The sequence below is a fragment of the Crocodylus siamensis genome, chromosome 4 (genome assembly GCF_052110815.1).
Source record: "Crocodylus siamensis isolate JL-2025a chromosome 4, ASM5211081v1, whole genome shotgun sequence".
NCBI lineage: Eukaryota > Metazoa > Chordata > Crocodylia > Crocodylidae > Crocodylus > Crocodylus siamensis.
The window spans coordinates 142,192,252-142,220,000 of NC_143398.1; the positions used below are offsets into that span (position 1 = coordinate 142,192,252).

General features: G+C 49.2%; 1 protein-coding gene across 4 annotated transcripts; it reads left to right on the top strand.

The window, feature by feature from the left end:
• The first annotated feature begins 645 nt into the window (after positions 1-645).
• PHC1 (polyhomeotic homolog 1) lies at positions 646-27,639 on the top strand. 4 transcript variants are annotated; one of them, XM_090043968.1, is made up of 16 exons: positions 646-872; positions 2,650-2,704; positions 7,430-7,592; positions 8,296-8,406; positions 9,957-10,034; positions 10,959-11,108; positions 12,152-12,307; positions 13,428-13,929; positions 14,285-15,057; positions 16,174-16,321; positions 16,533-16,744; positions 17,960-18,074; positions 22,537-22,645; positions 23,334-23,484; positions 24,007-24,238; positions 24,637-27,639. In XM_090043968.1, exons 3-16 carry the CDS (start codon positions 7,476-7,478, stop codon positions 24,789-24,791), a joined length of 3,009 nt encoding a protein of 1,002 aa, XP_089900094.1. In that variant the 5' UTR covers positions 646-872; positions 2,650-2,704; positions 7,430-7,475; the 3' UTR covers positions 24,792-27,639. The 4 variants fall into 4 exon arrangements, with proteins under 4 accessions (XP_089900094.1, XP_089900096.1, XP_089900097.1 ...); XM_090043970.1 differs by having other exon boundaries at positions 2,650-2,685; XM_090043971.1 differs by lacking the exon at positions 12,152-12,307.
• The last annotated feature ends 110 nt before the right edge of the window (positions 27,640-27,749 follow it).

Consider the following 27,749-nt stretch of genomic DNA (forward strand, 5'->3'; position numbering starts at 1 on the left):
GCAAATGAGTGCTCAGTCTGAGCCATAAGCCATTTCAGATTGTTTTCCTACAACCGCTTGCCTTCAAACAAAGCCTTCAGCTTGAAGACCCGGTTCTCACTCATTCTCTGTGCATTTATAGCGAGCAATGTAAAGTAAATCAGAAGGGAGCTTCTTGGCAGGCCTTTTTTTCCACAGTGCGCAAAAGGTTGTTTTTTTTTTGTTTGTTTTTTCAAAAGAGACGGTAACTTTGAGCTTCCAATATAATTTAATGCGATCGTGGGAAGGCTGGCACTGTCTCTGGAGAGGGGGAGGAGTGAGTAGCCTCTGGAGGAGTGGTTTTGGAGGAGAAGCTGGGCTGCACCAAGACACCGGAGTCTGTCCAGGGAATCACAGGAGCAATGCGACCCCACCTTAGCGGGTGCACGCTCAAGCGCTGCAGGAAGGACTGGGGGGGTGTCACCTGGCTTCGCGGCTCGATGACGCAGCGCCGAGCCAGTCCGCCAGGTGTCAGCCTCGCCCCGCTCGTGCCCAGCTCCTCACTGCGCCTGCGCTTTGGTCTCCACGGCAACCACAAGCTACGGCGGCCCGAGAGAAGCCCAGAGCCGTAGTCTGGAAGGAGGGGTGGTCACGTGCCTCGGAAGTGCTCTCTTTCAGTGGCCGGAAGTGACGGTGGGAGGAGCGGGGCCCGAAGACAGAGAGAGAGCGAGGGAAAAAAAAAAAAAAAAAAGAGGGCGCGAGACCAAGGCGGGAGTGCGCGGCGGCGGTGGCGGCAGCGGGCGCGAGGCCAGGCCCGGCGCGGCTTGGCCCAGCGCGGCCGCCGTCGGCCCCATGAGGCACGCGCCCTGTGCCAGCGCGGGCGGCGCGGAGCTGAGCGGGACGGCGGGAGTGAGGTAACGCCTCCTCGTGCAGCGCCGGGTCGGATCGGGCTGGGCTGGGCTGGGCTGGGCTGGGCGGGGGGCCGGGCCTGGCGCGTCCCCGCGCGTGAGAGAACGGGGGGCGCTGCCGGAGCGCTCGGGCACGGACACGGACATAGATACACCGCCGTAGACACACACACACAGACACGCCCCCTGCAGCGGCGCATCTCGGCCGCCTAGACTGAGGCAGCCCTTGTTTGACTGGGGACAACCCTTGGGAGATGCCAGCTCGCACCGCTCGCTCCTTGTTTGATTGGTGAAAAACAAGAGCCGCCTTTTTCTGCTGCACAGGGCCCGAATGTGTTTAGCACACTGGATTCCTACGTGAAATTTCTGGGTCATGTTGTGAGCCATGTTTGCCCCCCTAACAGTGCTCACAAGGCACAACACCCAGGTGCTGCAACGCCCTGCTAGAGAATCACTGCTGTTAAGGTGCTGCCTTGCCCTCACTTAGCCTTCTGCGTGGCTTCAGACCGGCATGTCTTACCTCCTCTGTGTTGTTGTCTTAGCTCTGGTAGCACCTTTTGTGCTTCACACTTACTGGCCCATCTTCTGGTAGCACCAGATTCATAGATTGTAAGGGCTGGAAGGGACCTCGGAAGATCATCGGGTCCAGCCCCCTGCACCAGGCAGGAAAGACACCTGGGGGTCAGGTGACCCCAGCAAGGTAACTGTCCAGTCTCCTCTTGAAGATTTCCAGGGTAGGCAATTGCACCGCCTCTGCAGAGAGCTTATTCCACAGTCTGAACACCCTAGCTGTGAAGAAGTTTTTCCTAATGTTGAGCCTGAAACTGTTTGTCAGGAGTTTGTGGCCATTACTCCTGGCTTTCCCCAAGGGTGCTCTGGTGAATAGTTGTTTGCCGAGCCTCTGATGTGTACTTCCCTAGTGAGCTTCTACCAAGTCCCCTCTCAGCCTTCTCTTTTTCAGGCTGAAGGGTCCTAGGTCCCTCAACCTTTCCTTGTATGGCTTGCTGTGCAAATCTGTGATTATATTGATGGTTGATGTTCGTGCAAGTTTCTTCTTGCCATGCTGGCTTGTTTGTGACACTTGCCTTTTTCTGTGTATTCTCTGCCTCGGTATCTTGCAGTGAATTTTCCCTCAACTGAACTCCATCTCACTTTACACTGGGGCTGTGTTGGATTGTATGTACATGGTATAGCACAGTGTGTGTTTGTGCCTTCTGGATAGCATCAGAAATGTTTTGTTGTTTGCTGTAGATCTAAAGTTATGCACAGATTATTCCTTCATCTGACGTGGCTCAACAGTGTAGAACAGGAGCTGTGTCCCTGCTGTTGTGGCAAAGCCTCAGGTGGCTGTGGGGTGCAGTGTAGTGACAACTGTGACCATGTCAGAGGTCACAACAGAGCTGTTGTAAGACAGATGCTGATCTGACCAGGAGCTATACCAGGAAGCATGAGGGACTCTACAAACTAAATTAGGAGAGTTATCAGCCAACTTTCTCATTCAGTTACAATTTAAGCTGCATTCATAGGTCTGAATACATTCTCATAGTTTTGCTTTGCTGCTTGTTTAGCACTTGGAGACTATGGTGAGTGAAGTGGTTCTGCGTGAGCAGAGTGGGGCGGTGGCCATAACATAAGCTAATAAATCATCTGTGTCTCAGTGTTCTGTGGGCCCAGTGCTGCAGTTCTTGGACGTTGCCTAAAAACACCTTAGTAATGAAGCTTCAAAACTTAACCAGACAAAGCATAATTATGGTGCTGATAATTGCCTGTTCTGGTCCAACAGGTGCAGATAGGCTGAATGAAGAGGACTGCTACATTTGTGAGTCTGACAGCAATAGGTATTTGTCCTCTGAAGGGTGGGGCTGTGTCATTCTTTGTTGCTGTTCCCTCTTTCAACTCTGTTCCACTGCATTTTTTCCACCCAGCTCTCCTAACCTGCCCCCCAAGTTCTGTTCTTCATGACTTATGCATGGGAATCCCTTCCTTTCCCAAACTGCAGGTTGAGCCAGTATGCTCTTCTCCAGGTTCTCCCCTGCTCTCTCTTCCTTCCCATTCTTCCTGCATTATCCTCTCCTGGCTTTCTGTCATGCTCTAAGGTAAGCCACATTCCAGATAGACATGTACGAGCACAGACACCTGTTACTGACACACCACAGGCTGATCTTGGCCGTTTTTTTTGTTGTTGTTGTTTTTTTTCTGGGGAGGATTTGGTTGAGTGAGTCTTGTCTGGCTGTGAATAGATGTAACATTTGAAATATTCCAAACACCTTTGAAGTGTCTTTGAAAATTTCAGAATCTGAAAGTATGGATGTACATGCCCAATAAAACACTCAAAAGCCTGACAGAAATGTACGTGGAGGGAGCAGGTACTATCCTGTGCTGTTCTTTTTTTCATCTCAGGTGCATGTGGTAGCTTGTAGGGATGTGTGAAGCAGGTCCTATTCAATTCGGATTTGGCCCGAATTGGGGACAGGGATTCCGTTTGATTCAGATCACTGTCCCTGATTTGATTTGGCTGAATCTGAAGATTCAGTGCTGATTTGGAGAATCAGTGATTCAGACATAGACACAGCTTTAAAAGTTTTTTCTACATACCTCAAGGTACCAGCGTGGCTTGTGAATGCTGTAATGTTTGGGCGGATGGAGTGTCCCACAGGAGGGGGGAGGCATCCATGTGGTCAGCGGCAAACCCGGAAGTGGACCGGAAGTACTTCTGGGTCCACCAAGGAGTGCGCAGGGGGGTCCCCTCTGCATGACTCCCCCTCCCCCCCCCAGCTCAGCGATTGGCCATGGGGGGGACCCTGGGTGCCCCCATAGACCCAGGAGGCACCAGTTGCCGAGCCAGGGAGGCATGGGGGGGCCCCCGCACATGCTCCCCAGTGGACCTGGAAAGGACCAGAATTACTTCTGGTCCACTTCCGGATGTGCTGCGGAGCCCCCCACACTTCTGTGGGGCATTCCATGCGCCCCGGCATTGCAGCATTCATGAACTGCCTGCTACCTAGAAGTATGTGGAAAAAACATTTAAAGCTGTGTCTATGTCCGAATCACCGAATCTCTCTGAATTAATTCAGATGGGTTCAGTTTGATTTGGAGAGATTAAAGGGTCCTCTGATTTGATTCGAATTTGGCCACCGAATCAGGCCAAATCTCTGCCAAATCGAATCAGGGACCAAAGTTTTGCATAGCCCTAATAGTTTGGTCTTCCAAGCAACTCACAATACAGCATGTTCCCCACCCTCCCTTCCCCCCAACAAGTGTTGACTGTTCACTTCAAATTCTCTCCCCCGTCCACTCCCCAAAATGGGAGTGGAACCACAGGACTGATCAGCCCCTTGGCTGGAGAACACTGTTGCTGCATGCCAGTGCTGTGTTTTTTTTGTTTTTTTTTTCCTTTCCCACCCCTTTTTGCCCCCTTTTCTCTTTTCCCCTTCTTTTTAAAGCACTTTATCGTAGAGGCCACAGCATGGTGCTGTACATCAGTTTGTGGCTGAAATACTCCGTGTGTTTAAACATTTCAAACCCTGTTGCATCTGTAAAGTATTTCAAATGTTATGTCTGTCTAGACCCTTTGTGTGTGAATGCAAAAGTGTGGCACTTCTGAAAAGTGGAGGTTTCCCCTTTTCTTCCTAGGCCCTTGACCAGAAATACCTTCTGCCAAATGTAATGAACAATAATTTATTGCTGTTCCTTCACCTTGGAAGAGGCTGTATTTCACAGAGGTTTTTATATGTGGAAGGGACTCAGTCTAGTTCCCATTGTAGTCCATGTGAGCCTTCCTTAAGAACACAAGAAACTCAAATTAAACAGCAGCAGGTTACTAACAGAGCTCAAGAACACTTGCTGCTTGTTTCTAGCACTGCTACTGATTTATCTTCTAACCCTGTGTGAATTACTTTGTATCTGTGCCTTAGTTTCTTTTGGTATAAAAATCCAGATTCTTTCCCTTCAGATCTATTCCACGTCACATATTTTCAATCTTGATTTATTTTTTATATTTCATACAACCTTGGGGAAATTTTCAACAGAATAGAATTGTATTTTCTAGAGCTTTGACTTTTAGCTATATTTATTGATTGGGTATTCTAGCTGTGTTTAAAAGAGTCCTTCAGGAAGGCATCAGTGGTCATTTAAATTAGGCTTTGCAGCTGGAATGGCAGGGGGAATGCAGGCCAGTGGATGGGGAGCAGGGGAGGTGCTAGTTACTAATTTATTCTTAAAACTAAGGAGCAGTTTACTAGTTCAACCGGCTGAAATCTAAATAATAATGTTATACTCTAGCTGGGGCAGGAAGCAGTCTGCAAGCAAGCATCCTAGATTTTAAAATGCATGGCTGGGATGTGACTGAGTTGCCTGTTTGCTGAATTTTATAATAAGGCGTTTTTTCTGTAATAGCTGTGGGGAAGAGGGTGTTTTCATTGTTAAAAATCTTGGGCTGGATGATTGAAGCTTGCAAGCTTTGCCTCTGTTACTGACTTGGCAAGCGAGTTATTTGGAGCCACCTTCCCTCTGATGTCCACCCCTTTGTTCAGTTTTCAAATTTTTGGTTCGGTCTCAAGAAGCTGCAGTTGTTCAGAAAAAGCTACAGGCCTGTGGTATGGGCTACCTAGTATGTGGTGCTTATGCAGCCCTTGTAGCTACTATGCATGTTGTGTCGAAGGGGGATATCCTGTAATGATGCATTCTGTGTTCCATAGGGGCCGTTAGACTATAGATCAGGAACTGCTGAGATCAGGTGATGCAGGACTGCATTGATTCCTAATTAGATGAGGCTAGGGAATTGGATTTGTGTTTAGGATGACTCTTTGAGTGCTGAGGAAACATTTCATCCCAAGGGAGAATGAAAAACAAAAACGTGAATTTTGGTTTTGCAGAAGTCCTACAATATTCTGTTTTGGAAATATCAGGCATCTGAAATGAAATATGCTCTAGGGGATCACTGGCAGCTGCCAGCTGAAGTTGAGATGTTGTTGTCAGCTTTGTACTGTCATTTGAAACTACTAATAATTGACAGTGGGCAACAGCACAACTGATAGGAATTATTTTCATTTCGGTTAGTAGGTGCCAGATACTCTGGGGTGGCTTGTTCCATGACAACCCTGCCTTGCTGCCAGCTCCAGTTTGGGGCTCCACACCTTCCATTGTCCATAGCTTGTGAAGACAGCTCTGGGGCCAGGGTGCCCAAGAATTGGAGGGAAGTCTAATCCATAGGGAAACCTGCATGATGGGACTGCTCTGGTGCTGTGGGTAGTTGGTAATCCTGGAGTCCTGACTGTAGGTGCTCTTCTAGGCAGGGTGCAGAGAAATTGAGCAGGTTTCTGCTCAATTTCAGGAAATTGGCCAGGTTTCCAGCCTACATCTGCTGCAAGACTTGTTGAAAGAGACCTGTTTCCACATCATGGGTTTGTGAAAAATAAATGAAAAATTGGCATTTTGCAGATTTGAGAGAATTTCGAACCAGCACTGTCCTTGCCCTTCTCTGGTCTGTATTGCTCTCCATTTGTAGCCTTCATTTTTTTTATTGCCAACAGACCCTGCTGGTATTTCCCAGCACATCTAACTTTTTGCCAGAAACCAGTCCTGATCACATGGACAAGGGCTTCCAGCTTCATCTGCCTTTGTCCAGTCTTTCACCAACCTCCATCTTTCTGCTGCTGGAAAGTTGGGCTCTACCAAGGGAAAGTTGGAAAATCTCTGGTCCCCTTGCTCTGACGCACATTCCCCAAGTGACCCAGTTCATTCCGGTTGGTCGTTCCTCACCTGCCCAAAATTCCTGGCCCTCACAGTGCTGTCTCAACACAACTTTCTGCCTGGCTGCCAGGTCTCAGTCTAACAGTCCATAAACACTCTCTCAATCAGTGTGACAGGCTGAGCAGGAAGGGGATGCATTAGCCAGATTGACTAGCAGGAAGATGGAGCTAGAAGTTAGGTTTGTTGGATTGGGGAGAAAAGGTTCAGGAACTGCGAGGAGGGAGATGGATGACAAGTTGTACACTGCGCTACTTCCCAGTTCTCTGCGTTTTAAACTAACTCAATTTTTTCTGTAACTCTATAATTCCCTGAATGGTATATAGCTGGTACTTCACTGTCATGCCTTTATAAGAGCCCAGGTGTGGCCAAGTAACTGCCATTGCACACATTTGGTTTATAATTGTGATGATAAATGACCATATATTAGGTTAAATGATGGGTCTAGCCTGGGGGTCTGCAGGGCAGCACAGAGGGGCACTGGTAGGGGAGCCTAGGACTGGCTTCAAGTTAAAAAGCCATCAGCAATACAGTGGAGCAAAAGTTTGGTTCTTTCCTTAGTGCAGGGGTTTCCAAACTGTGGTACGTGTACTCCTGGGGGTACACAAGGCACCTCTGGGGGTATGTGGGAAAAATTGGGTAATGGCAGATTTAATTTCATTATAATACTAATGGGATATTTAAGGAGTTAAATTATAAAACATGCTAGTAGGAGTACATGGGCGTCTGGTAAGTCTGGAAGGGGGGATGCAATAAGAAAAAGTTTGGGAACCTCTGCTTTTGTGCAACTGAGTTTTTCATTCTCTTTGACTTAGGTCTTGAGTCAGTTCCCTCAGTTTGAGTTCCCTGGGACCTGTCACCATGGAGACTGAAAGTGAGCAGAACTCCTCCAGCTCCACCAATGGGAGTTCAGGGTCTGGAGGAAGTACTCGTCCACAGATTTCTCAGATGTCTCTGTATGAGCGACAGGCGGTCCAGGTGAGAAGAAACTTGTGTTCAGGAGCTGGACAGGACAACAAGATGGGGAGGAGGAAAGGGGGAGCGGGGTGAGGAGAAGACCTTGCAAGGGGAAGTACCCTACTGCTTCCCTCTGTTTCTTCAAATGTCACTGGGATTCTGGTCATGGGCTTGGCATATTTTCAAGTCTAGGAAGATGGGAGGTGTCCAGCCTGACCAGACCTTGGCTGTATGGTCTGATATTCTGTTCCCTGTCTCACTGAAGGAGCTGTTGGTTCACTTTGTCCAGGATCCAGCCTCTTAGTCTATTGGCTTGTATTCTTGGACAAAACCAAACTTTTGTCCTGATGTCCTAGAGCCAGACAATGGAGTCATGCAGCTCAGTATCCCAGCTCCTCTGCATAATACGCAACTGGGTTTCATTAAGGGCATTTATCCTTCTCTTGTAGCACTGAAACTTACATCTTCCTGAATTCTTTAAGTCTGGTTACTGCACTTCCTGCTGCACTGGAGTACACCTACGATCAGTTGGGTCTAGTATCCCATTGCTGGCTATACTGTCCCATCTGATGTCCTGTGTCCTCCTTCTAGACTTAATCCAGTGGCTTGTGGACTCGCCATTCAGGCTTTGGATGGTCTTGTGGCAGTTCTTTAGATCCTTTAGTGTCTTGGACATGCTTTTTGGAAGTGTGGGTCTCTTTTTGAAAGTTTTTCCTTTCTCCAGGCCCTTCAGGCCCTGCAGAGACAACCCAATGCAGCCCAGTACTTCCACCAGTTTATGCTCCAGCAGCAGCTTAACACTGCCCAACTCCACAGCCTGGCTGCTGTCCAGCAGGTGAGTTATCAAGGAAAGGATTGCTTATCCCTTGGGACTGCCTTACTATTTTATGCATGTACATCACTGAATGCCATGCGGTTCCTGGTATGTGACTAGGACTCCTTGGTTGCTATGGTAACGCACCTGCCTAATGAAGGTAAACCAGGTGCTCATGGGGGGAGTTCCAGTCTATCTTCAAATATAGAATAGAACTGGAATAGTTCTTTGGGGTTTCCAGTGATTATACTATTAACTGGGAGGTATATTACCAACATCTGCCATTGCCCTTTTATAAGACACAGATTATTGTAGAGGTAGCGGGTATGGTTACATTCTGAGATGGATGTAAAATGGGCCACAATTTGAGTTTTATGCGCTTGTGTCTTTCCGTTTGAAATGTTACATTAGAGTAGGTTTTCCATCTTTTGAATTTTTCTATGCAACTTGTTAGTTTATTTTTCCACATTACAAGTGAAAATTTTTTGTCTCTTTCTGACTAACACTTTTTACTAGCAGTCTGCTTTTGTGTCCACTCACATCTTTTAATGATGAACCTTGAATAGATCTGGTGCAACATTTTTTTAAAATTAAGGTTTATTTACTTATACCAAGCATTTGAATAGTAGTTGGCTATTGGACACACAGTCTTCACAGACTGCTACTTTTTCTGTCACATGTTACCCTGCCCTGAAGATGATTGTATGTAATAGACAGAATGGCCTCAGTCAGCCATCTGATGAGTTTACCTTGTGTCGGGTATCACTCTCTCTAACTGCTTGCGTGCTGCACAGCTTGGGAGAGAACTTTCCCAGGTCCCTGACTGCAGTTTTGTGGGATAGGAAGTACTCTCCAAGGAGGCTGAACTGTTTGTGAAGCAGTTGATGCTGAGTTCATTGAATGGGCAACAGCCTTAAATCACAAAGGCAAGGGACTGAGAAGCTAACTCACATAATGGGACATACCATCCCCATCTGCAGGCACACACCTTCCAGCCCAACAGCTGCTGTATTCCACAGACCACAGGCACCCTAATTTGAAATGTGTCCCCTATGGATGCCATCTTTCCAGTTCTCCTAAACCTAAATTGAACTGCTTTACCTAGTATCCACAAAAATACTGGCCTGGGGAGCAAGGGGACCTGGTCAGAGTGTGGTTGTGATTGGCTGTGTGGCATGTGCTGTAAGTAGAAGTGGGAATGGTAGAGTGTTTGTCTTTGGCCTGGGTGAGAGGATGGCATGTACTAAGTTTTCACTGTTTTGATTTAGTGTCAGATGTGTTGTTAGTGCAGCATCCCTAATGAATTCCCAAGGGAGGCGTGTATAGCAGGTAACAATAAAGTGGTACAAGACCTGATGTGAGAGGAGGAGCTCTGCCAAGTTGCTGTATGTGCCTGGTTGGGAATGGAAGGGGAAGCAGGGACTTGCCATGGCTGGGTTGTGCTCCAGCTTGTAGGAGTTTGGGATGGCATCAGTGATGGAATTGGCTACTCAGTCTTGGCTAAATTTCGGAATAGAACTGGGAGGTCCACTCTAGATGCTCATATACTCCCATCTTTCCTTTTCTCCCAGGCTACAATTGCAGCTAGCAGACAGGCAAACTCCCCCAACACCAGCACCCCCCAACAGACCACCACCACCCAGGCCTCTGTAAGTAAACACCCTCTCCCCTGCATGGCTTGCCTTTCTGCCTCCTCACTTCTCCCCTTTTTGGAGAACAGGCTTCAAGGGGCAAAAAGTTGCTGAAGATGGTGGGAAGCCATGGCTTGTGGGTGCAAGCTGGCAACAGCAAGGATATTGGGCACTGTCATTATGGATGAGGGTTAGGGAACCTAGAGGTCTCGGGTCTTGTGGTGTGAAAGGCATCTTTGGCTAGGAAAATGGGAAGCGATCTCTTATGGTGAAAGAATGGGATGACAGAGGGATTGTGCCTCAGGGAGGGACCAGCAGCTGGAAAGCTCCTGTTTGGGATAGCAGGAGGAGCAGTCATTGGGTGTCAGCATGCCAAGGCTTTGTAGGTGGGACTGAAGAGGCTGGAAGTGGCCAGAGAATTGATGGGGTGCTTATTGGATTGGGGTGGGAGGAGGCTGGAAATGTGTAATTGCTTGAAATGCTAGCATCATGTGGGGAAAAGGAGCCTCTTCCTCATGAGGTGTTGGAGCCCCTTACTAGCAGCACAGGTGTCCATCAGCTTGGGTGATGGATGCTAACGCTCGGACCTGCAGTATTTAGGGAGGTAGTGTCCAGGGCTTAGTGCAAGAGATCCTAGACATTAATGAGGGGGCCTAGAACAACTGCTGGTGCTGAAGCCTGCCTGTTTTTTTCCTCACCCTGGCTAACAAGGTATTGCTCCCTTAAGGGAAGAAAACAGCGGGGCTGTGAGTCATGCTCTGTGGTATAGATATGGTCTCCCTGATCCCTTCCAGTTCATGTTGTAGACAACAGGGAAGGGCCTGGCCTTAGAGTGCCATTTCCTATCTTGCTGTGGTGAGTGAGCTCTCATGCTGGGTTGTGGAGGCCTTGTTTCTGACTCTAGTTCTGCCAGTGAGATTTGGGACTCTTCTCTGTTTGAAGATCAATCTAGCCACCACATCAGCTGCCCAACTCATCAGCCGCTCGCAGAGTGTGAGCTCCCCCAGCACCGCCACCTTGACGCAGTCTGTGCTCCTGGGGAATGCCACCTCACCGCCTCTCAACCAGTCGCAGGCCCAGATGTACCTCCGGGTAAGAGATTGCATGTAGAACTTGTCCCCACCTAATCCTGGCTGTTCAAACAATCCAGGGCTCTTATGACTGCCAAAATAAATCCCTGTTTTGAGATCAATCCTTGACTTGGATGTAGCTGACTCAGGGATAATATGATATAGTTTAAATCCAGATTGGAAATCTCTAGTGCTGGGTCCATAGGTTTGATCCAGAGTAGGATTGACTCGGCCGTCTAAAGTGGGTGTACCAAGTTCAATATGTTCTGTTGCATAGGGAGAGTCAGTGGATTAAACTTTTAAGATCTGGGTTTTCTCTGCTCTGTATGAATGGCAAAGATCCCATGGCACTTCTCACTAGACTAGGTGTGCACATAAAATAACGGTCCCCTCTTAGCAAATCCCAGGCTCGGTTACTGATCTGAAATATAAGCCTTCTCCTCTCAACTAGTTCTGGAACAGATATTTATCTGGCAAATTAATTTCTTCAAACATTCCCAAGCTCAGGTATGTAGCTCAGAAATGGTGGTTGTCTGTACTCAGGCTTGGCCAAGAGACATTGGTGTGAAAGGTGTACATCGTTCTCCAAATCAATCCTGGGTAAGGCTGTGTATCAAAAATTAACTTTTTCCATGGTCATCCCTAGGGTCAGTGTTGTATCTGAAATATAACTCCCTTCCTCTCAACCTATCTGGGGCTCTGTTTTATAATCCCCTTCTCTCCAATCATCCTGGGCTGCTGTTATGCTTACTTATCTGCCAATCCCAGACAGACATCTGGAAATAAAATCCCAGTCTCTTAGTTGTCCTGGATGACCCTATGGCAGCCCTCCCAGCTTCCTTTCCCATGTGTTCTAGAAGACAACACCTCCCCACAGGAATGCTGTCCCCAGTTCCATGGTCGTCAGGGCCATACTCTAAAACATAACACTGGGTGGGTTGGGAATGCTGCAGCCCAGTTTTGCTTTGTAATCCTCTTGTGGTTCGCTTTCTTTCTCTCTCTTTCGCTCTTTCTCTTCCCCTCCACTCCTCCTGCTCTTCACACTACCCAACCCTCCCCCAACAGCCGCAGCTGGGGAACCTGTTGCAGGTGAACCGGACCTTGGGCCGCAATGTGCCTCTTACCTCCCAGCTCATCCTGATGCCTAACGGGGCTGTGGCTGCTGTCCAGCAGGAGGTGCCACCCGCTCAGTCTCCTGGGGTCCACACAGACACAGACCAGGTCAGTGCCGCCCCCTCCACTCCCCCACACACATGCACCCCTCTCCAGTCTGTCTCTGTAGAGGGCTTGCTCCATTCTGCCTGCCTTTTCTGACCCTTGTACCACTGCAAGGCACAGGCTTTGTTCTCTCGTGCCCATGTGTTAACACACTGTTGTCTTGCCTCCAAAGGGAGGATACATTTTCTGTCTCACTTCCTGGAGTGGCCCACCACTGGAGCCATTCCCATTTTTATGATTGCTTGGCAACTCCCATGTTATTGAGTGCAGGGTTCTGAGGCCGGTTTCCAGTGGGACATGTGCTCCCCAACAAAGAGCCTTTGCCAGCATTAACCTGTTACTCCTTTGGTCAGTCTTAAAGAAGCCAGAGACTGACCAGGCTCCGGGATTCATCCCTTGCCTTAATTTGTAGGAGGTCCTCCAGGCCTATCACTTGTCTTGCCTTTCTTGACTACTCCTGGAATATCTGGAGGCTTGGTTTTTGATCAGCTGAGCCTCTGCTCCTTTTTGCCTCTGCTGCAGTTGTCTCCAATCTGTCTCTGCCCTGTGTGGGTTTTTTGTTTTTGTTTTTTTTTTTTTGAGTAAAGTCAACTGTCATCATGCTTGAAGACAAACACAGCCAATGGAGGGGGAATCAATGAAGAAGATGGGAACACCAAAGAGCAAGGATAAACTGGAGAGATCTGAGGGGCCTGCAGGCAGGGAGGAGAGATCTGGGCCTCACAAGTGGAGAGCCCTGTACCCAGGGAGTCTGCCTCAAAAGTAAAAGGGGAGTTACTGAGTCTTGCACAGCTTGTGGCAAAAGAATTATCTCTCCAATGGGAATAGTATTCTTAGGTTCATTCAGAAGGTGCCATGGGATCTTTAACTTCCATCAGAGCTGGAGCAAGAGGGAATTCAGGTTTGACTCTTTCCAAGAGATGGTCCCGTCAGGTGGGCAACACTCCCAGTCCTAGTCAAATCTATGTGTGGGGATCTAGAGTCTGTGGACCAAGTCTGGTAGTGAAGTTGGACTGGATCTTCTGTGGTATTCCTCAGCTCCCCACCTCTGTCATACTGTGAGGCAATAGGCATCTGTAAAGGTGACCTGAACAAATGGACTGTGTTTTCTGTGTGTTTCTAGGTGCAGAATTTGGCTGTGAGGAGCCAGCAGACCTCAGCCACTAATGCCCAGCTTCAGGGCTCTGCTCAGAAGGCAGCCTTACAAGGAAACTCCCAGGCTTCGAGCCTACCACAGGCCACCAGTGCTGGCCAGACCTTGGCAGTAGCACAAGCCTCTTCCGGTAGTACAGGCCAGTCTCTCAACCTTAGTCAGGGGGCAGCAGGCAGTAACAGTGTCTCTGGGGGTATGGTGGCAGGTGGCGGGAGCCAAGCCACTGCAGGTCTAGGCCAGGCAAACTCAGCTGGCCCTGCCAGCAGCTGCCAAAGGAAAGGTACTGGGGTGGTTCAGCCACTGCCGGTTGCAGCTGCCCAGGGCGTAACAGTGAGTCAGGGAAGCCAGACAGAGATGGAGAACGCAGCAGCAGCAAAGAAAGCTGAAGCAGATGGCAGCGGGCAGCAAACAGTGGGCATGAACCTGACCAGGACAGCTACCCCAGCGCCCAGCCAGACCTTGATCAGCTCCGGTAAGCAACAGTCCTGCTTCCACCTCTGCTGCTGCCCCCTTCTGCTTCAGTTCCCAAACCCAGCTTTTTCACTCAACACTGCCTTCTTAAAACCCAGCAGGGAGAGCTTCTTAACATAGCCTTCTTATTTCCTCCCTTCCAGTGTGCCCTTCTTCATGGAGTGTCACCCCACAGGGAGACAAGGGGAAGACAGTTGTGGGCCTTTCCATCTTCTGCCAGAAAGTTGTGGCTCCTGTTAGAGCAAGGTTTTGAAAGCCACCTGGTGGAAGTGGAAGGGTGCTGTATTCCAGTCTGCCTGTCTCTGGGCTGCTGCTTTGTTGTTAACGTATCCTCTGTAATTCTCGTCCCTCTGTAGCCACCTACACACAGATCCAGCCCCACTCGCTGATCCAGCAGCAACAACAGATTCACCTGCAGAAGCAAGTGGTGATCCAGCAGCAGATAGCCATTCATCACCAGCAACAATTCCAGCACCGCCAATCCCAGCTCCTCCATACCGCCACTCACCTCCAGCTGGCCCAGCAGCAGCAGCAACAACAAACACCGCCTCTAACCCAGCAGCAGCAACAGCAAGTGCCATCCCTGCCGCAGCAGGCTCTGCCACCTCAAAGTCAGCAGCAGGCTCAGACCCTTGTGGTTCAGCCCATGCTGCAGTCCCAGCCTCAGCCCATACAGCTCCAGCAGGATGTCTCGTGTCAGCAAGCTACCAAGTCGCCTGTTCCCATTCAGTCCAAGCCCCCTGTGGCCCCCATAAAACCTCCTCAGCTAGGGGCTGTCAAAATGTCAGCAGCGCAGCAGCCCCCACCCCACATCCCAGTGCAAGTAGTGGGGAGCCGCCAGCAGGGCTCAGCCCAAGCCCAGGCCTTGGGTTTGGCTCAGATCACCACCGCAGTGCCTGCTCCCCGGGGGATGCCAGCCGTTGTCCAGCCTGTTTCTCAAGCCCATGCTGCTTCCCCATCATCCCAGGCATCCACTGTTACAGCTTCGACACAGGAAGCCCCTCCCCTCACTACTGGGGTCAACTTGGCTCAAGTTCAAGGCACAGCGCACATGGTGAAGAACACAGCTTCACCGCCAGTCATGGCTCAGGTGCCAGGAGCATTCTACATGCAGTCTGTGCACTTGCCAGTAAGTGATGGAGTGTGTGTGTCTGGGGCTGTGGGGTTTGGAGGCATCCCCTTTGGCTCATGGTTAGGGCACCCATTTCTAATGAACCTTAGACCAGTAAGATATGGGGGGCAGTTGGGAAAGGTAGCATGGGGCCTTTCCTCTCTAGAACTCTGGTTCCAAATGGTTGATGACCGTGAGTTATTCTCATGCAGCCAATGCATGGCGTGTCAATTCTCTAAATGAGGCAGGTTTCTCCATCACAAACCCACTGTCCCAGTTAGCATTAACTGGCTTTGTTGTCTCTCAGCAAACACCAAGGCAGAGAACATTGCCAAATTTTCACTCCCAATTAGAGGTGGACCCTTTGGATTGTGCTATCAGCCACTAAAGCAGGGCCTGCTTTAGGGCCTTGAGGATTCCCTGATGACCTGCACCCATGTTTCCAGGAGTCCCTCCAAGGAAAAAACATAGGCATAATTTTCATTCCCTGAGGCTGCATGGGTCCCTGTCTCAGTGGTGCCAATGTCTCTGCTTCACATGTTGAACCAGTACCTTTCATCATACCAGATATCCACTGCAGTCACGTTTCCTGTGGGTTTCACCAATATTGCTGAGGGTAGACTTGGGCTGTTGTGTTTCTCAACTCTTTGGCTGCTGTTTTTTGAAACCATGAGTTCATGTAACAGTCTCTGGCCCCAGAACAAGAAAAGGCTCTCTGCTGCTGTTTCACTTGCCTTGGTGAGGAGCAGAGTTTCGCTAGCAGCCAACTAGTTTGGTAACCATGTGTCAGGTTTCAAGCCACTGGTTTTTGCTGGCTTTTCAGTATGCCAATATGAGTCCCTTGTTTATTACCTGGAGTTGCTGGGGTCCTGATGCTGCTAAGTTGGGGTAGTACAGCAAGGTGATGGTATGTTCCTGAAGACACTGTTTTTATAATGTTTTGTTCCCTACTAGGCAAATGTGTGACAGTCTAGATACGTGGTGGTGGGGAGTCTGAAGTGTTCTCATGACAAGGAACTAGGCTGGAGCTGGAAGGGTGAGGAGGTGAAAGGATAAGGCAGCGTAAGGAATTTCCTCTGTGGCCCTTGATAGGTTTTGTGCTTCACCTGTCTTTCTCCCTATTTTCTCCCACAGGGCAAACCCCAAACCGTATCAGTGAAGCGCAAGGCAGATTCAGAGGAGGAGAAGGAGGAGTCACCCAGTGCCACTGCACTCTTGTCTGCCAAGTCCTCTCCTGTAGCAGACAGCCCAAAAAACATAGAGGAGAAGAGTGGCCTTGGAGGTGAGTGGCCTACAAAGGGCTTTGATTGCTTTGGATGAAATAGGAGTCTGATCTGATATTGTGCAGGGAGGGGAATAGGAACAAACAGGATGCCAGGCTGGACAGACAGGCTATCTAAAGCGAGGTTAGAACAGAGAAGATGGGCTTGCTGAGTTGGATGGTCCAGTGGCCTCATTTCTTACAGTGGCTTTTATTTATGTGTTTTTTCTAGAGAAATCTGAGCCTGCCCCCAGCGTAACCCCAAGCACCCCCTCCAGTGAAACAGGGTCCATTACCACCGCTGCCTCTACTCCTGCCCCCAACTTGGCAATGGTGACACGGCAGACGGGAGACTCCAAACCCCCACAAGCTATTGTGAAGCCCCAAATTCTAACACACATCATTGAAGGCTTTGTTATTCAGGAAGGAGCGGAGCCATTCCCGGTAAGAGCTGGGTTCCAGGTGGGGTGGAATCAAAGCTGCCTTGGGTGGAAGCTACTTTCTGTGCAGCAAATCTTTTCACACCATGACAGGAAAATTCTCCAGGTACCATTGCAGGGTAGAGGAAAGGGTTGGTCTATAGTTTCCTTCTCCAGTGTAAGAGGCCAGGAGTTAACAGGCTAGATGGAAAGGGGAATGGAAGGTGCAAACATGGGGAGAATGACCCATTACAAGCTGAGTATGAGTCAACAGTGTGCTCTTGTTGTCAAAAAAAAAAAAAAAAAAAGCATGCTGGGTTGCATTAACAAGAGTCTCTTGTAAACTGAGAGAAGTGATCTATCCACTCTTCAACACTGGGGTATTGGGCCCAGTTTTTGGCCCCACACTTCAAGAAAGATGTAGACAGATTGGAAAGATTCCAGCTGAGAGTGACAAAAACTATTAGAGATCTGCTAAGCGGGACTTAGAAGGAAAGGCTGAAAGAACTATGACTGTATAGTTGGGAGAAGAGAAGACAGTGGGGATTTGATAAGTCTTCAAATACCTGAAAGGCAAGTATAGATGTGGTGGAGATGGACTTTTCTCTGCCTGTAGGGGAGCGGACTAGGAACAATGGCCTCAAACTGCAGCAGGGACAACTTAGATTGGAGATTATGGGAGCTTTCTGACTATGAGGGTGGTCAGGCATTGGAACAGGCTACTTAGAAGAGCTGTAACCTCTCCATCTCTGAACATTTTCTAGAGCAGGTTAGATATTTGTCAGGGATGATCTTGCCCTTAGCAGAGGGCTGGACTAGGTGACTTCATGAGGTCCCTTCTCACCCTACATTCCTGTGATCCTAACCTGAGTCATAATACAAGGGGGGAGGGGTACCTACAGCTGCTCTTACAAAGCAGAACATTTTATAAGCAGCAGTATGTCTTCCTGACGCACTTGCTTATGTGACAGATTCATGCCAATGGCTCAATAAAGGTGACCGAGTACAGCATCCATGTTGATTTATTTGTGTTTCATCAACAGCAGTGTGGGGGCACTGGGGTTCTGGGCAAGCAGTGGCTAAGAGGCATTAGTTGGTATGGAATGAATGACTGCTTTGTGGTTCCATCCCCTCCCTGTGCGTGGGGAGGGGTCCATTGAGCTCTGATGAGATTGGGGTGAAGGGACTGCAGGGGAGGAGGTGTGCTTGCTGACTGGCCTATCTGTCTTCCCCTTTGCAGGTGGGCTGCTCTCAGATCCTCAAAGAGTCTGAGAAGCCACTGCAAGCAGGTACACCCTTGGGGCAGAGTGAGAACCAGTCCAGCAACTCCCCGGGAGGAGACAGTGCAACTGCTGGTGAGTTGAAGCTCTGGGAAACCTGACACATCAAAGAAATGGCATTTCTACCATATGTGTACATGGGCTTTTCTCCAGAGGGAGTAGGAGAGGGAGGTTCAAAATCCAGCCTTGCATCTAGTATCTCCATTTCAGAGAAACGGGGGAAGAAACCCATCAGAGACTAACTAGGAACCCTCCTGGCAGTAGGAAGAAGGGTCTGGTCTTCTCCATAGGAAGGTGGTCCTGGGGTCATGTTGTGTGCAGAGTGTCAACTGGAGGAGATCTGCTTTTGTGAGGAATAGGGTGCCTGACATACTTGGAGACCCACTGAAATTAGAGGACTACTCTGCCATTGTCTTTGAACCCCTCTCCAGAAGGCTTCTGTACAGATTTCATCCATTGGCAATCCCTCACAGTCGAGAATGGTTGTCTTCCGTGATTGCTTTCTACGTGGTTCCAAAGATGAGTGATGAGGCTGTTTCGGGAATGACAGACTCTTGCAACTTGGGCATACGTTTCTGTGTGGGGTAGGTGGCTCTGGAATCTTGGTTAGGTCCACAACATTCTGTTTTTGCTGCTCCCACTTTTGTTTCCTGTTGTCGTTGTAAGCTTTCAGAGTACTGAGATACCTGCAGTGGACTCTTCCTTCATTTGGGGTGGTCTTGGGATGATAGTCTTCCACGATTTGATGTTGATGTTACTTTTTTTTTCAAGCTGGCCTTGAGGACAATTTTTAGGTGCTTTTCTCTGCCCTCCTCTTGAGCATGCATCTTGACTAAGTTGGGAGGACAAAAATTGCTTCTGGAGTCAGATGTCTGGATGACGTGGCTGGCCTAACAAAGTTGATGTTGGATGATCATCGCCATGATGCCCATGGTGTTTGCTTGTGAGAGGATGCTGATGTTGGTGCATCTAACTTCCCGCTGGATTCGAAGGGTCTTCCATAGGCAACATTTGTACTTCTCTAGTAATTTTGAGGTGTTTCTTGTATGTTGTCCATGTCTCAGCTCTGTACAGTAAGGTGGGGATCACACTACTGGATGAGCTTGGTTTTGGATCTAATGTCATGATCTTCAAACACTCATTTCTTCAGGCATCTGAAGGTTGCACTTGCACTTTTAAGGCAGCGTTGAATTTTTTTTAATCAATGTCAGCTTACTCTGAGAGATGGCTTCTGAGGTATGGGAAATACTCAACATTCTCCAGAGTCTCACCATGAATCTGAATTACTGGAGCTGAGGATTGCTTATTATGAGCTTGCTGAAGGGGAGGACCTTAGTCTTCTGTAAAGTTAAGCAGCAGTTCCATTAACTTACATGCCTCAGTAAAGACATTGATGATTGCCTGAAGGTCTGCCTCTGGCATCATCATCATCAGTCCACTATAGCATCATCAGCCAACTACAATAAAATCAGCATACTGGAGCTGAGTGATTGAGGTTGGGATGATCTTGGTTTTGGCTCGGTCAGCTGAGATTAAACAGCTTACCATCCATTCTGGTAGTGGAGCTCCACTCCGACTGGAAGCTTGGTGGTCAGATGTAACATCACAGTAAGGAATATTGAGAAGAGTGTTTGAGTGATGCCAGATCCCTGCTGAACTCCCATCTTAACTGCAAAGGGATCTGCGATAGGTCCGTTACTGAGAATCACCACTTACATACCGTAACGGAGCAGTCAGAGAATGGTGACAAATTTTGGTGGGCATCCATACTTAAGAAGGATCTTCCACAGTGCTTCTTGGTTGACAGTTGAAGGTTTGCATGAGGTCAAAGAAGGCCATGTAGAGGGATTTATGTTCCTGGCATTTTTCTTGCTGCTGGCAAGCTGTGAAGATCATGTCAGATTTGCTTCTTGATGCCCTAAATCCACACTGAAGTTGCAGGAGGAGCTGTTTAGCAAGTAGAAGGAGACTGTTCAGGAGGGTTCTCACAATGATTTTTCCTGTAGTGGACAGCAAGGCAATCCCTCTGTAACTTCCACAGTAAGACCTGTCTCTCTTCTTGAAGATTGTCGTGGTCTTGGAATTTCTGAGGTAATCTGGGATTTCCTCATTGTTTCAGATCCTTAATAGGAGGGCATGGAGCTATGATGTGAGCTCCTCACCACCCACTTGAATATTTCAGTGGGGATTTCATCAACTCCAGATGCCTTGTTCTTCATCTGCTTGATGGCTTTCCTCACCTTATCAAAGGTTGGAGGGATTCCAAGATTGGAGCACTCCTATCAACAACAGAGTCTTGACTGAGAAAGTCCTCAAAATGTTCCTTCCAATGGCTGTTGATGGCTCCCCTTTCCTTGATCAAGTCTTCTCCATCCTTAGTCCTCAAGACAGTTGGTCCCTGAGTGTTTGGACTGTAGATGGCTTTGATGGCCCTGGAAAAAAACAAACAAACAGCTATGCATATTGTGGTTGTCAGCGAGATGTTGAATGGCCTTCTCCTTTTCTTCCACCACCTCTTTTGGACTTCTGCCTAGGCTTGTTGAAGATTCAGTTTCTTTCACTTGGGGTTGGTGTCATTCTGCCAAGTACAAAAGCCTTGTGCTTCCAGTTGATCAATTCTTGGATCTCCCAGTCATTCTCATCAAACCAGTCTTGAAGTTTCTTGGGTGAGAATCCAAGTATCTCTTCATAGGCACTGATGATGGTGGACTTGAAGACGCCCCCAGCATTGCTGACTTTCACCCATTGTTGCTGAGTGGACAGTTTTTTTGTTGAGGCACTGGTGAAATAGTTCTTGCTTGATTGGGTCTGTGAGTCCTTCAGTGTTGATCTTCTGTGGCATTTGCTTCTGCTACAGCTGTTGTTCGGGAACCAGTTTGAGTGGCATAATCAAGTGGATGAGTTGGTGATCAATTTGGGTGTCATCGGCTCCTAGCATAGGTCGGATGATGCAGACATCTTTGCAGTTCTGGGCACAAACAATGACGTCAATCAAATGCCAATGTTTAGATCACAGGTGGTGTCATGATGTCTTTGTGCCTGTTTTTGTGGCAGAATAGGGTGTTGGTGGTGGTGACCCTGTTCTGCACATTTGGTCAAGAGGAGGATGCCATTGGACTTGACTGTTCCCAGTCATTCCTTACCTGTGGTTCTGTTCCAGAGATCTGAGTCCCTTCCAACTCTGGCATTGAAGTCGCCAAGCAGAATAAGTCTGTCTCCCTCCAGAATGTCAGAAAGGACTTGGTCAAGGTTGGCATAAAATTCCTCCTTGGTTTTGTTAGCAGCATCAAGAGTCAGGACATAAATGCTGATGACAGTGGCATATTGGCTTCCCACAACTTAAGACAGGTAGTCAGTCATGAGGCAGTCAGGGAACTCATTGAGTTGGTTCATGAGTTCATTCTTAATGACCAAACCAGCTCTGTGAAGTCAGCATTCTCAGTCCTGCTTACCTTCCAGAAGAGGATATAACCACCTCCTTGTTCTTTGAGCTGCCTATCTCCCACTTGCTGGGTCTTGCTTACTACAGCAACATCAGTGTTCTTCTGCCTGAGTTCTTGAGCCACAGTTGCAGTGCAGCACTTTGGGTGCTCACTATTAGGATTATCCATGAGGGTCTTGAGGCTCCAGGTCCTAAAATTGATTGCGTGTCTTAAATGATTTTGACCACAGTGAAGGTGATCCCATTGGATGCAGTTATCCAGTCAGGAAGAAGGTAGGCAGATTATGTTTAAGGCACCTTTTCTAGCCCCCTCCCCATGTGGGGCGAGCTGAGCAGATCTTAATGAGGGCTGTTCTGTTGCTGTTGCCATTGCCAAATTGCACTCCTGCCTCATTCAAGACCTAGACGACCTCCTTGTAACTGCGGCTTCCATGCCAGTTCATGACTAGGACCTTTCAGACCTCACAGCCCTGGTCATGGAAGATGCCTGCATATGATTTCTTTTAGTGTGGAGAAGTTGCTGCACAGCAGCCTCCACACAGTTCTTGACAGAATGGGACCTTGATCCAATGGCGAGGAAGCCAAGACAATTGGGAGTTCTTGTTCTGCCACAGCCTTCGTCCACCTTCATAACTGTTGAGATTCTGACATCATCTTCCACCTGCTCTACTGTTGAGGAATTGTAGACCCATGCCTGGGGGCTGGGCAGGCTTATTATAGTGGCATCCTGTACTTGCCATGTCACAGCACCGTCAAAGGATGCACTTGGCCTTTCAGGAGGTACCACATTGACACCTGCTGTCCCCACCACATCCTGGTGGTGGTGCTGATTCTGCTGCTTGGTCCACAGCTGCTTATTTGTCAGTTACTCCTGCTTAATGTTGAAGGTGATGCCACTACCCACCTCTTGTGGATGTGCTGGGTAGCAGCACAGCTCTGCTGCCAGCTGTACAGACTGACAACTGGGTGGCTCTCCATAGACCCCTGGCTGAGTTTATTTGGGGCATATCTCTGACCACTGGTGGTAGGTGGGAACAGTGCATAATGCTGACATACTTCCTTTGCTTGTAACAGTTTCACACTCTGTTTCCCTAGAGCTGGACAAGAAAGCAAACCTACTGAAGTGTGAATACTGTGGGAATTATGCCCCAGCCAGCCAGTTCCGTGGCTCCAAGAGGTTTTGCTCCATGACTTGTGCAAAAAGGTAACAGCCAGGCATTGTGTGCTTCCTCGCTGTCTGTTTCCCATGGGTAGGCACCTATGTTTCCTGAATGAGATGCGGAGAGCTCAGTCCTTCTGGGCCTCCAGGCAGGACTGCATTGGCCATGGAGAGCCTGCTGGATTGGACCTGTACCTTGACCATCCAGTGAAAAGATGCTCACTAGTTTGGCAGAAGGTGGGTGCAGCCACCCAGCCTTACACCTGGGATGTTTCTACATCTTGGAGGACCCTTGTCCATGGTAGTCATACTCAGAGCTGGCCAAGCTGACATGTTACTGGCACTCTGCTCGCTTGTGCTAACTAAATGGTCTTCCCAGGCTGTGGGGCTCTGAGCTCCCAGAGGGCACAAGGCAGAAACCACATGGGAAAGTCAGGCCAGGAGATGTTGTCTCCTCCGGTTGCAAGTTGCTCTCATGGATCCTGTTATACCTTGGGGGAAGGGATCTGATTAGTGCACAGCTCAGGGTCTCTAGGTGTTGGTTGTGCAAAAGCAAGTATGTCCTTTGGGAGAAGGGCTGGCTATAGTGGAGCAGACCTTAGTGCTTCATAACAACAGGGAGTTGGCATCCCCCATATTCTGTATCCCTGTCTTCTGGACCAGCCCCTATCTTCAGTTGGATTAGGAAGAGTAGAACTGTTTTCTTTGACTTCTCTTCTCTTCCTTATTTAAGGTACAATGTGAGTTGCAGCCATCAGTTTCGGATGCAGAGAAAGAAGATGAAGGAATTCCAGGAAGCTAACTATGCCCGTGTGCGTCGGCGTGGGCCTCGGCGCAGCAGCTCGGAGATTGCTCGAGCCAAAATCCAGGGCAAGCGGCACCGGGTGAGGATACCTCTTCTGGTGTGGTCTGTGCTGGGGCTTCCGACTTTTGTATCTCAGCCATGCTTCAACCCCATTGGCATTATTCATATCCTTTCTGTTGGATGTCCTGCCTCTCGGGCTTTGGATATACTGCTTTGGCTGAGATACAAACAGAAATTCTGGCCATTTGCGGTGATGGGGACGAAATTCCCGTGGCTATATGGCTAAGTCAGATGTCCTAGCCAAAGTCCATTAAGCCTCAGTAAATTGCCCCTTCCATCAGAAACTCCAGGGGAAATGTTATTCTGCCGTGCTCCCATGACGGCGGTGTGAATGTGGCTCTCCTTGTAGAAATATCTGTCTCATTCCACCCCAGATGCAGCTGTTGGTGTGACCATTTCCCACTCGCGTAGTATGCGGAGAATATGCTTCAGGCAGAAACCATGGAGCCAATCACTCCAAGCTTCTCCTGATACTGAGAAGTTACCCTTGACTTATCTTCCTTTTTTTCCTCTGCACCTGCCTGGTACGTGGGACCTGCAGGGCCAGGAAGACTCCAGTCGAGGCTCTGACAACTCCAGCTATGATGAGGCTTTGTCTCCAACATCCCCTGGACCCCTGTCAGTGAGGGCCAGTCATGGAGACCGGGACCTTACCAACTCCAGCATGGCCCCACCTACCCCTGACCTACATGGCATCAACCCAGTGTTCTTGTCCAGTAACCCCAGCCGCTGGAGCGTGGAGGAGGTGTATGAGTTCATCGCATCCCTGCAGGGTGAGGTTAAGCCCCTCTTTGCCATCCCCTTTCCTTGAATATATGTCCTGGTAGAATAGGGAGGGCTGTCAGGTTCCTTTTTGATATCGTGGGATGAAAGTTGCCAACAGGGAGATTGAAATGTGGAGGCTGGTGCCCCATATTCTTGTTCCTTCTCACTCCTATCCCCATGGGTCCTGACTAAGGCAAATCCTGAGCTGGAGGAGACAGTATGGTCCACCCCCCTTGTAGCTCCCTAACCTAGGGACAGTAGGTTAGGGAGCTTCCTAGCCCACTTTTTTTTTTCTCACTTGTCAGGCTGGCAGGGCAAAATGAGAGCAAGGGCACACTCTCAAAACAGGGAGTGTGTGAGCAGTGGGCAGTCTCACTGTGCCTCCCCCTTCTCACTCCTATTGCAGGCTGCCAGGAGATTGCAGAGGAGTTCCGCTCACAGGAGATTGATGGCCAGGCTCTGTTGCTGCTGAAGGAGGAGCACCTGATGAGTGCCATGAACATCAAGCTGGGCCCTGCCCTCAAGATTTGCGCCAAGATCAATGTCCTCAAAGAGACCTAATGGCCCTGGTGCTTGAGGTCTCCCTTCTGCCTGGACCCCAGGGCACTCACCAGCTGTGGGGGCTACCTGCTGGGCAGTGGAGGGAGGGAACAGGGCCATTGTCCATGATCTTGCATAACAGAAGGTTGAGGGAGGACATTTTTTAAGAGTGAAACTGCCACTTGGAAGCCCAGGTTTTGGCCTCTCAATGGTGCTATGTGGAGGAAGAAAATTCCACCTGAGGCCTTGAAACTGTTCTTTCCTTCCATGAGTGCATCTCACTCAATCTTAAGTAATCCCTCTGCGAAGAACAGAAGGTAGAACTCTTAGGAAGGGAATAAGGACCTCTTTCTGCCTCGTCAGAGGCTGTTGGGAGGTATGGAGATAATGCCAGCCCCTTCCTGCTACTGCGGGGCTGCTAGATCCTGAGTTGTTTCATCTGAACCTCTTGCCATACCAGAACTTTGATTCACAGAGTGGAGCTTGCCCAGCGCTGACACTGGGAGCAACCGTTGTTGTCTGGTGTGAAGTTTGGGGGGTGGGACAAGTCACAGATGTCACAGGGGTGGGCAGATGGGTAAGAGCAGCAAAGCCACCTCCCATTTTGCTCTTGAAAGTATCTAGACTGTGGTCCCAAGCAGGGTTTGTGCCTGTTCTGGTATAAGAACCAAATCTTGGAGGCCCAGAGCACTAGGAACTGCCTTAGCTTTACTGTTTCTGTCAGTGATACAGTGTGAAGGCTGTACGTACTGCGGTGTCGTTTTGCCCCAAACCGGCCAGTAGAAAGGGTTTAATCTGAGCACTTCTGAGCAGGCGTTCATTTGGGAACCCTGCAGCACCTCTCTCTGGGGCTGGGGCACCGCTTACGGATCCAAAGCAGGAGTTTTCAAAAGTGGTGAGGCTCCACATTAGTATGAGCTGGCTTTATTTTATTTTTTTAAGTGTTCTCTTTTCAGTTTGTATTATTTTGTCTCTCTTCTGTGCTGTCCACAGGAGAGCTACTGGGATAAATTTTCAGCAGGCAGGGTTGTACTACCTGCCTCGGGCCTCTTATTTTTGGCTGTAAAACAAGTATTTCTCTTCCTGAGTAAAAAGAATGCTTGAAAGACTGAGCACTGTTCCTTTGTTGCTGCTCTTCAGGAGCCCACTTGATGGGCTGGGGTTTGCCTGACAAGTGCATGAGAGCCAGTTGCTGTTCTTTAGAGCTGGCAGATCAATTTGCAGAGTTTCTGCTAGCAGGTCTGGCAGAGGCCCTTTCCTTTAATAAAAGCAAAGCAAGGATTTTCCCAGAATGTTGTGGAGCAGGAAGACTGAGATATGCCTGCTAAAAACTAGCACTGTGGGACTTGCAAGTGTCAGTTTCAGTGGCAGCATGGGTGAGTCAGATTGGCCTGACTCTGCCAGTCTGCTCAGAACAATCCAGAGGTTGACTTAGATCCATCTGAAACCCAACATGAAGAGCAAGCTGCTCACAGTTTGAAATTCTAAGATACCAGGCTGGGCTTCCTATCAAGGTGTCAGAAATGTTGGTAAATTGAGATCTTCTGTCCCAAGTGCACATGGGTCAGGGGCAGGTATGACTGGCTTGATTCATCAGTCCTGCAGCAACTAACTATATCATTGGAGAGTTAGGCAGTCTAAACGTGCTAGAAAGCTTTGCTTCTAAGGTGGATGCGAATATAGATGTGGTCTGTAGGAATCTGATTTAACTTGACATGGTCACTACCTAGGTACCTGGCCTTGCAGTGACAGGACATTGACAGCACCCTCCTCCCCATTTTGCTTGTGGTAAGTTTACAAAGTGGTTTTGGTATTTTGGGTATGGGCCTATTAACTGTGAGAGCTGTGTCCCCAGAGATTTTTAGGAACATGTTAGGCAAATGACTGTTTAGGAAAGGAGGCAAAATGTGGTCTGTAGGTTGGATTCAGCATGTGAAACCTTTTTTTTTCTGGTCCAGGCTGTGGTGGGTCCCTTGACCCTGCCAGGTGGTGCTGGCGTACCCCCATCCCATGCAAGCCTACAGCTCACCCTGGGGTGCCTGCTTGGCAGCCCTCAGCCTCACAAGCTTGGCATGGGGCAAAGCAGCGTAAGCCCTAGTGAGGGCTCCAGTCCTCATGGAGACCGCATGCAACTGGGCAGGGAGCTGTAGGCAGTCTGCCCCTGCACTGCTCTGCTCCATGCTAAGCTGGTGAGGTTGGGGGGTTGCCAGCATCCTGGGGTGAGCCATGGGATGGGGTGCCCCAGCTCCACCCGCTTCCCACCCAGTCCCAGCATTGTCTTGTCTGCTGCAAGTGGTGGGGTATGAAGATGTTGCTGGGTCCACTCCCCTCTCCTGCCTGCGGGCTGCATGCCCCAGGTCAGGGGAAGGAAGGGAGGCTAAATTCTATGAGCCTCCTCTGCTGGGTTCACAGCCTTTCATGCCCCTTTATGGGTACTGCAGCCCTTCAGCAAGGCCCAGTAGTAGCTTTCAGCTCTGCCCCCACCCCAAGATCCAGGCCCTGGACACAGTTCCAGGGAGCTATGTGGGCTGGTGAGCTGTGTCCAGGGTCTGGGCTGGGATCATGGGGGAGGGCAGTCTCAATCTGCTTCTTGGGAGTGTGCAGGCAGTGGATTGTGGCTCTAGCCCAGACCTGCCCATACATTGTCACTGTCCGGTGATCCTATCCTCCCCCACCCCTCCTGCTCCCGAACAACTGGAATTTTGGTGAGTTGCAGTGTAGGGAAGGAGGAGGGGGAAGGTGCTGACATGGTCTGTGGCAGCTACCACAACAGCTTATGCAGCCGTCAGGCCCAAATAATTGCCTGGCCATGTTCTAGTTAGCAGGGATGATCCTGCCTTAAGCAGGGGGCTGGACTAAATGTGAATTCCTAACAGTCTTTTCAGTATTACTGTTCTATAAGTAATGACTAAAACAAGGTCTAGTTTTCCCCTTTGTGGGTGAAGGGAACTGGCAGACTCAAGCCACAGAACCCTCTTA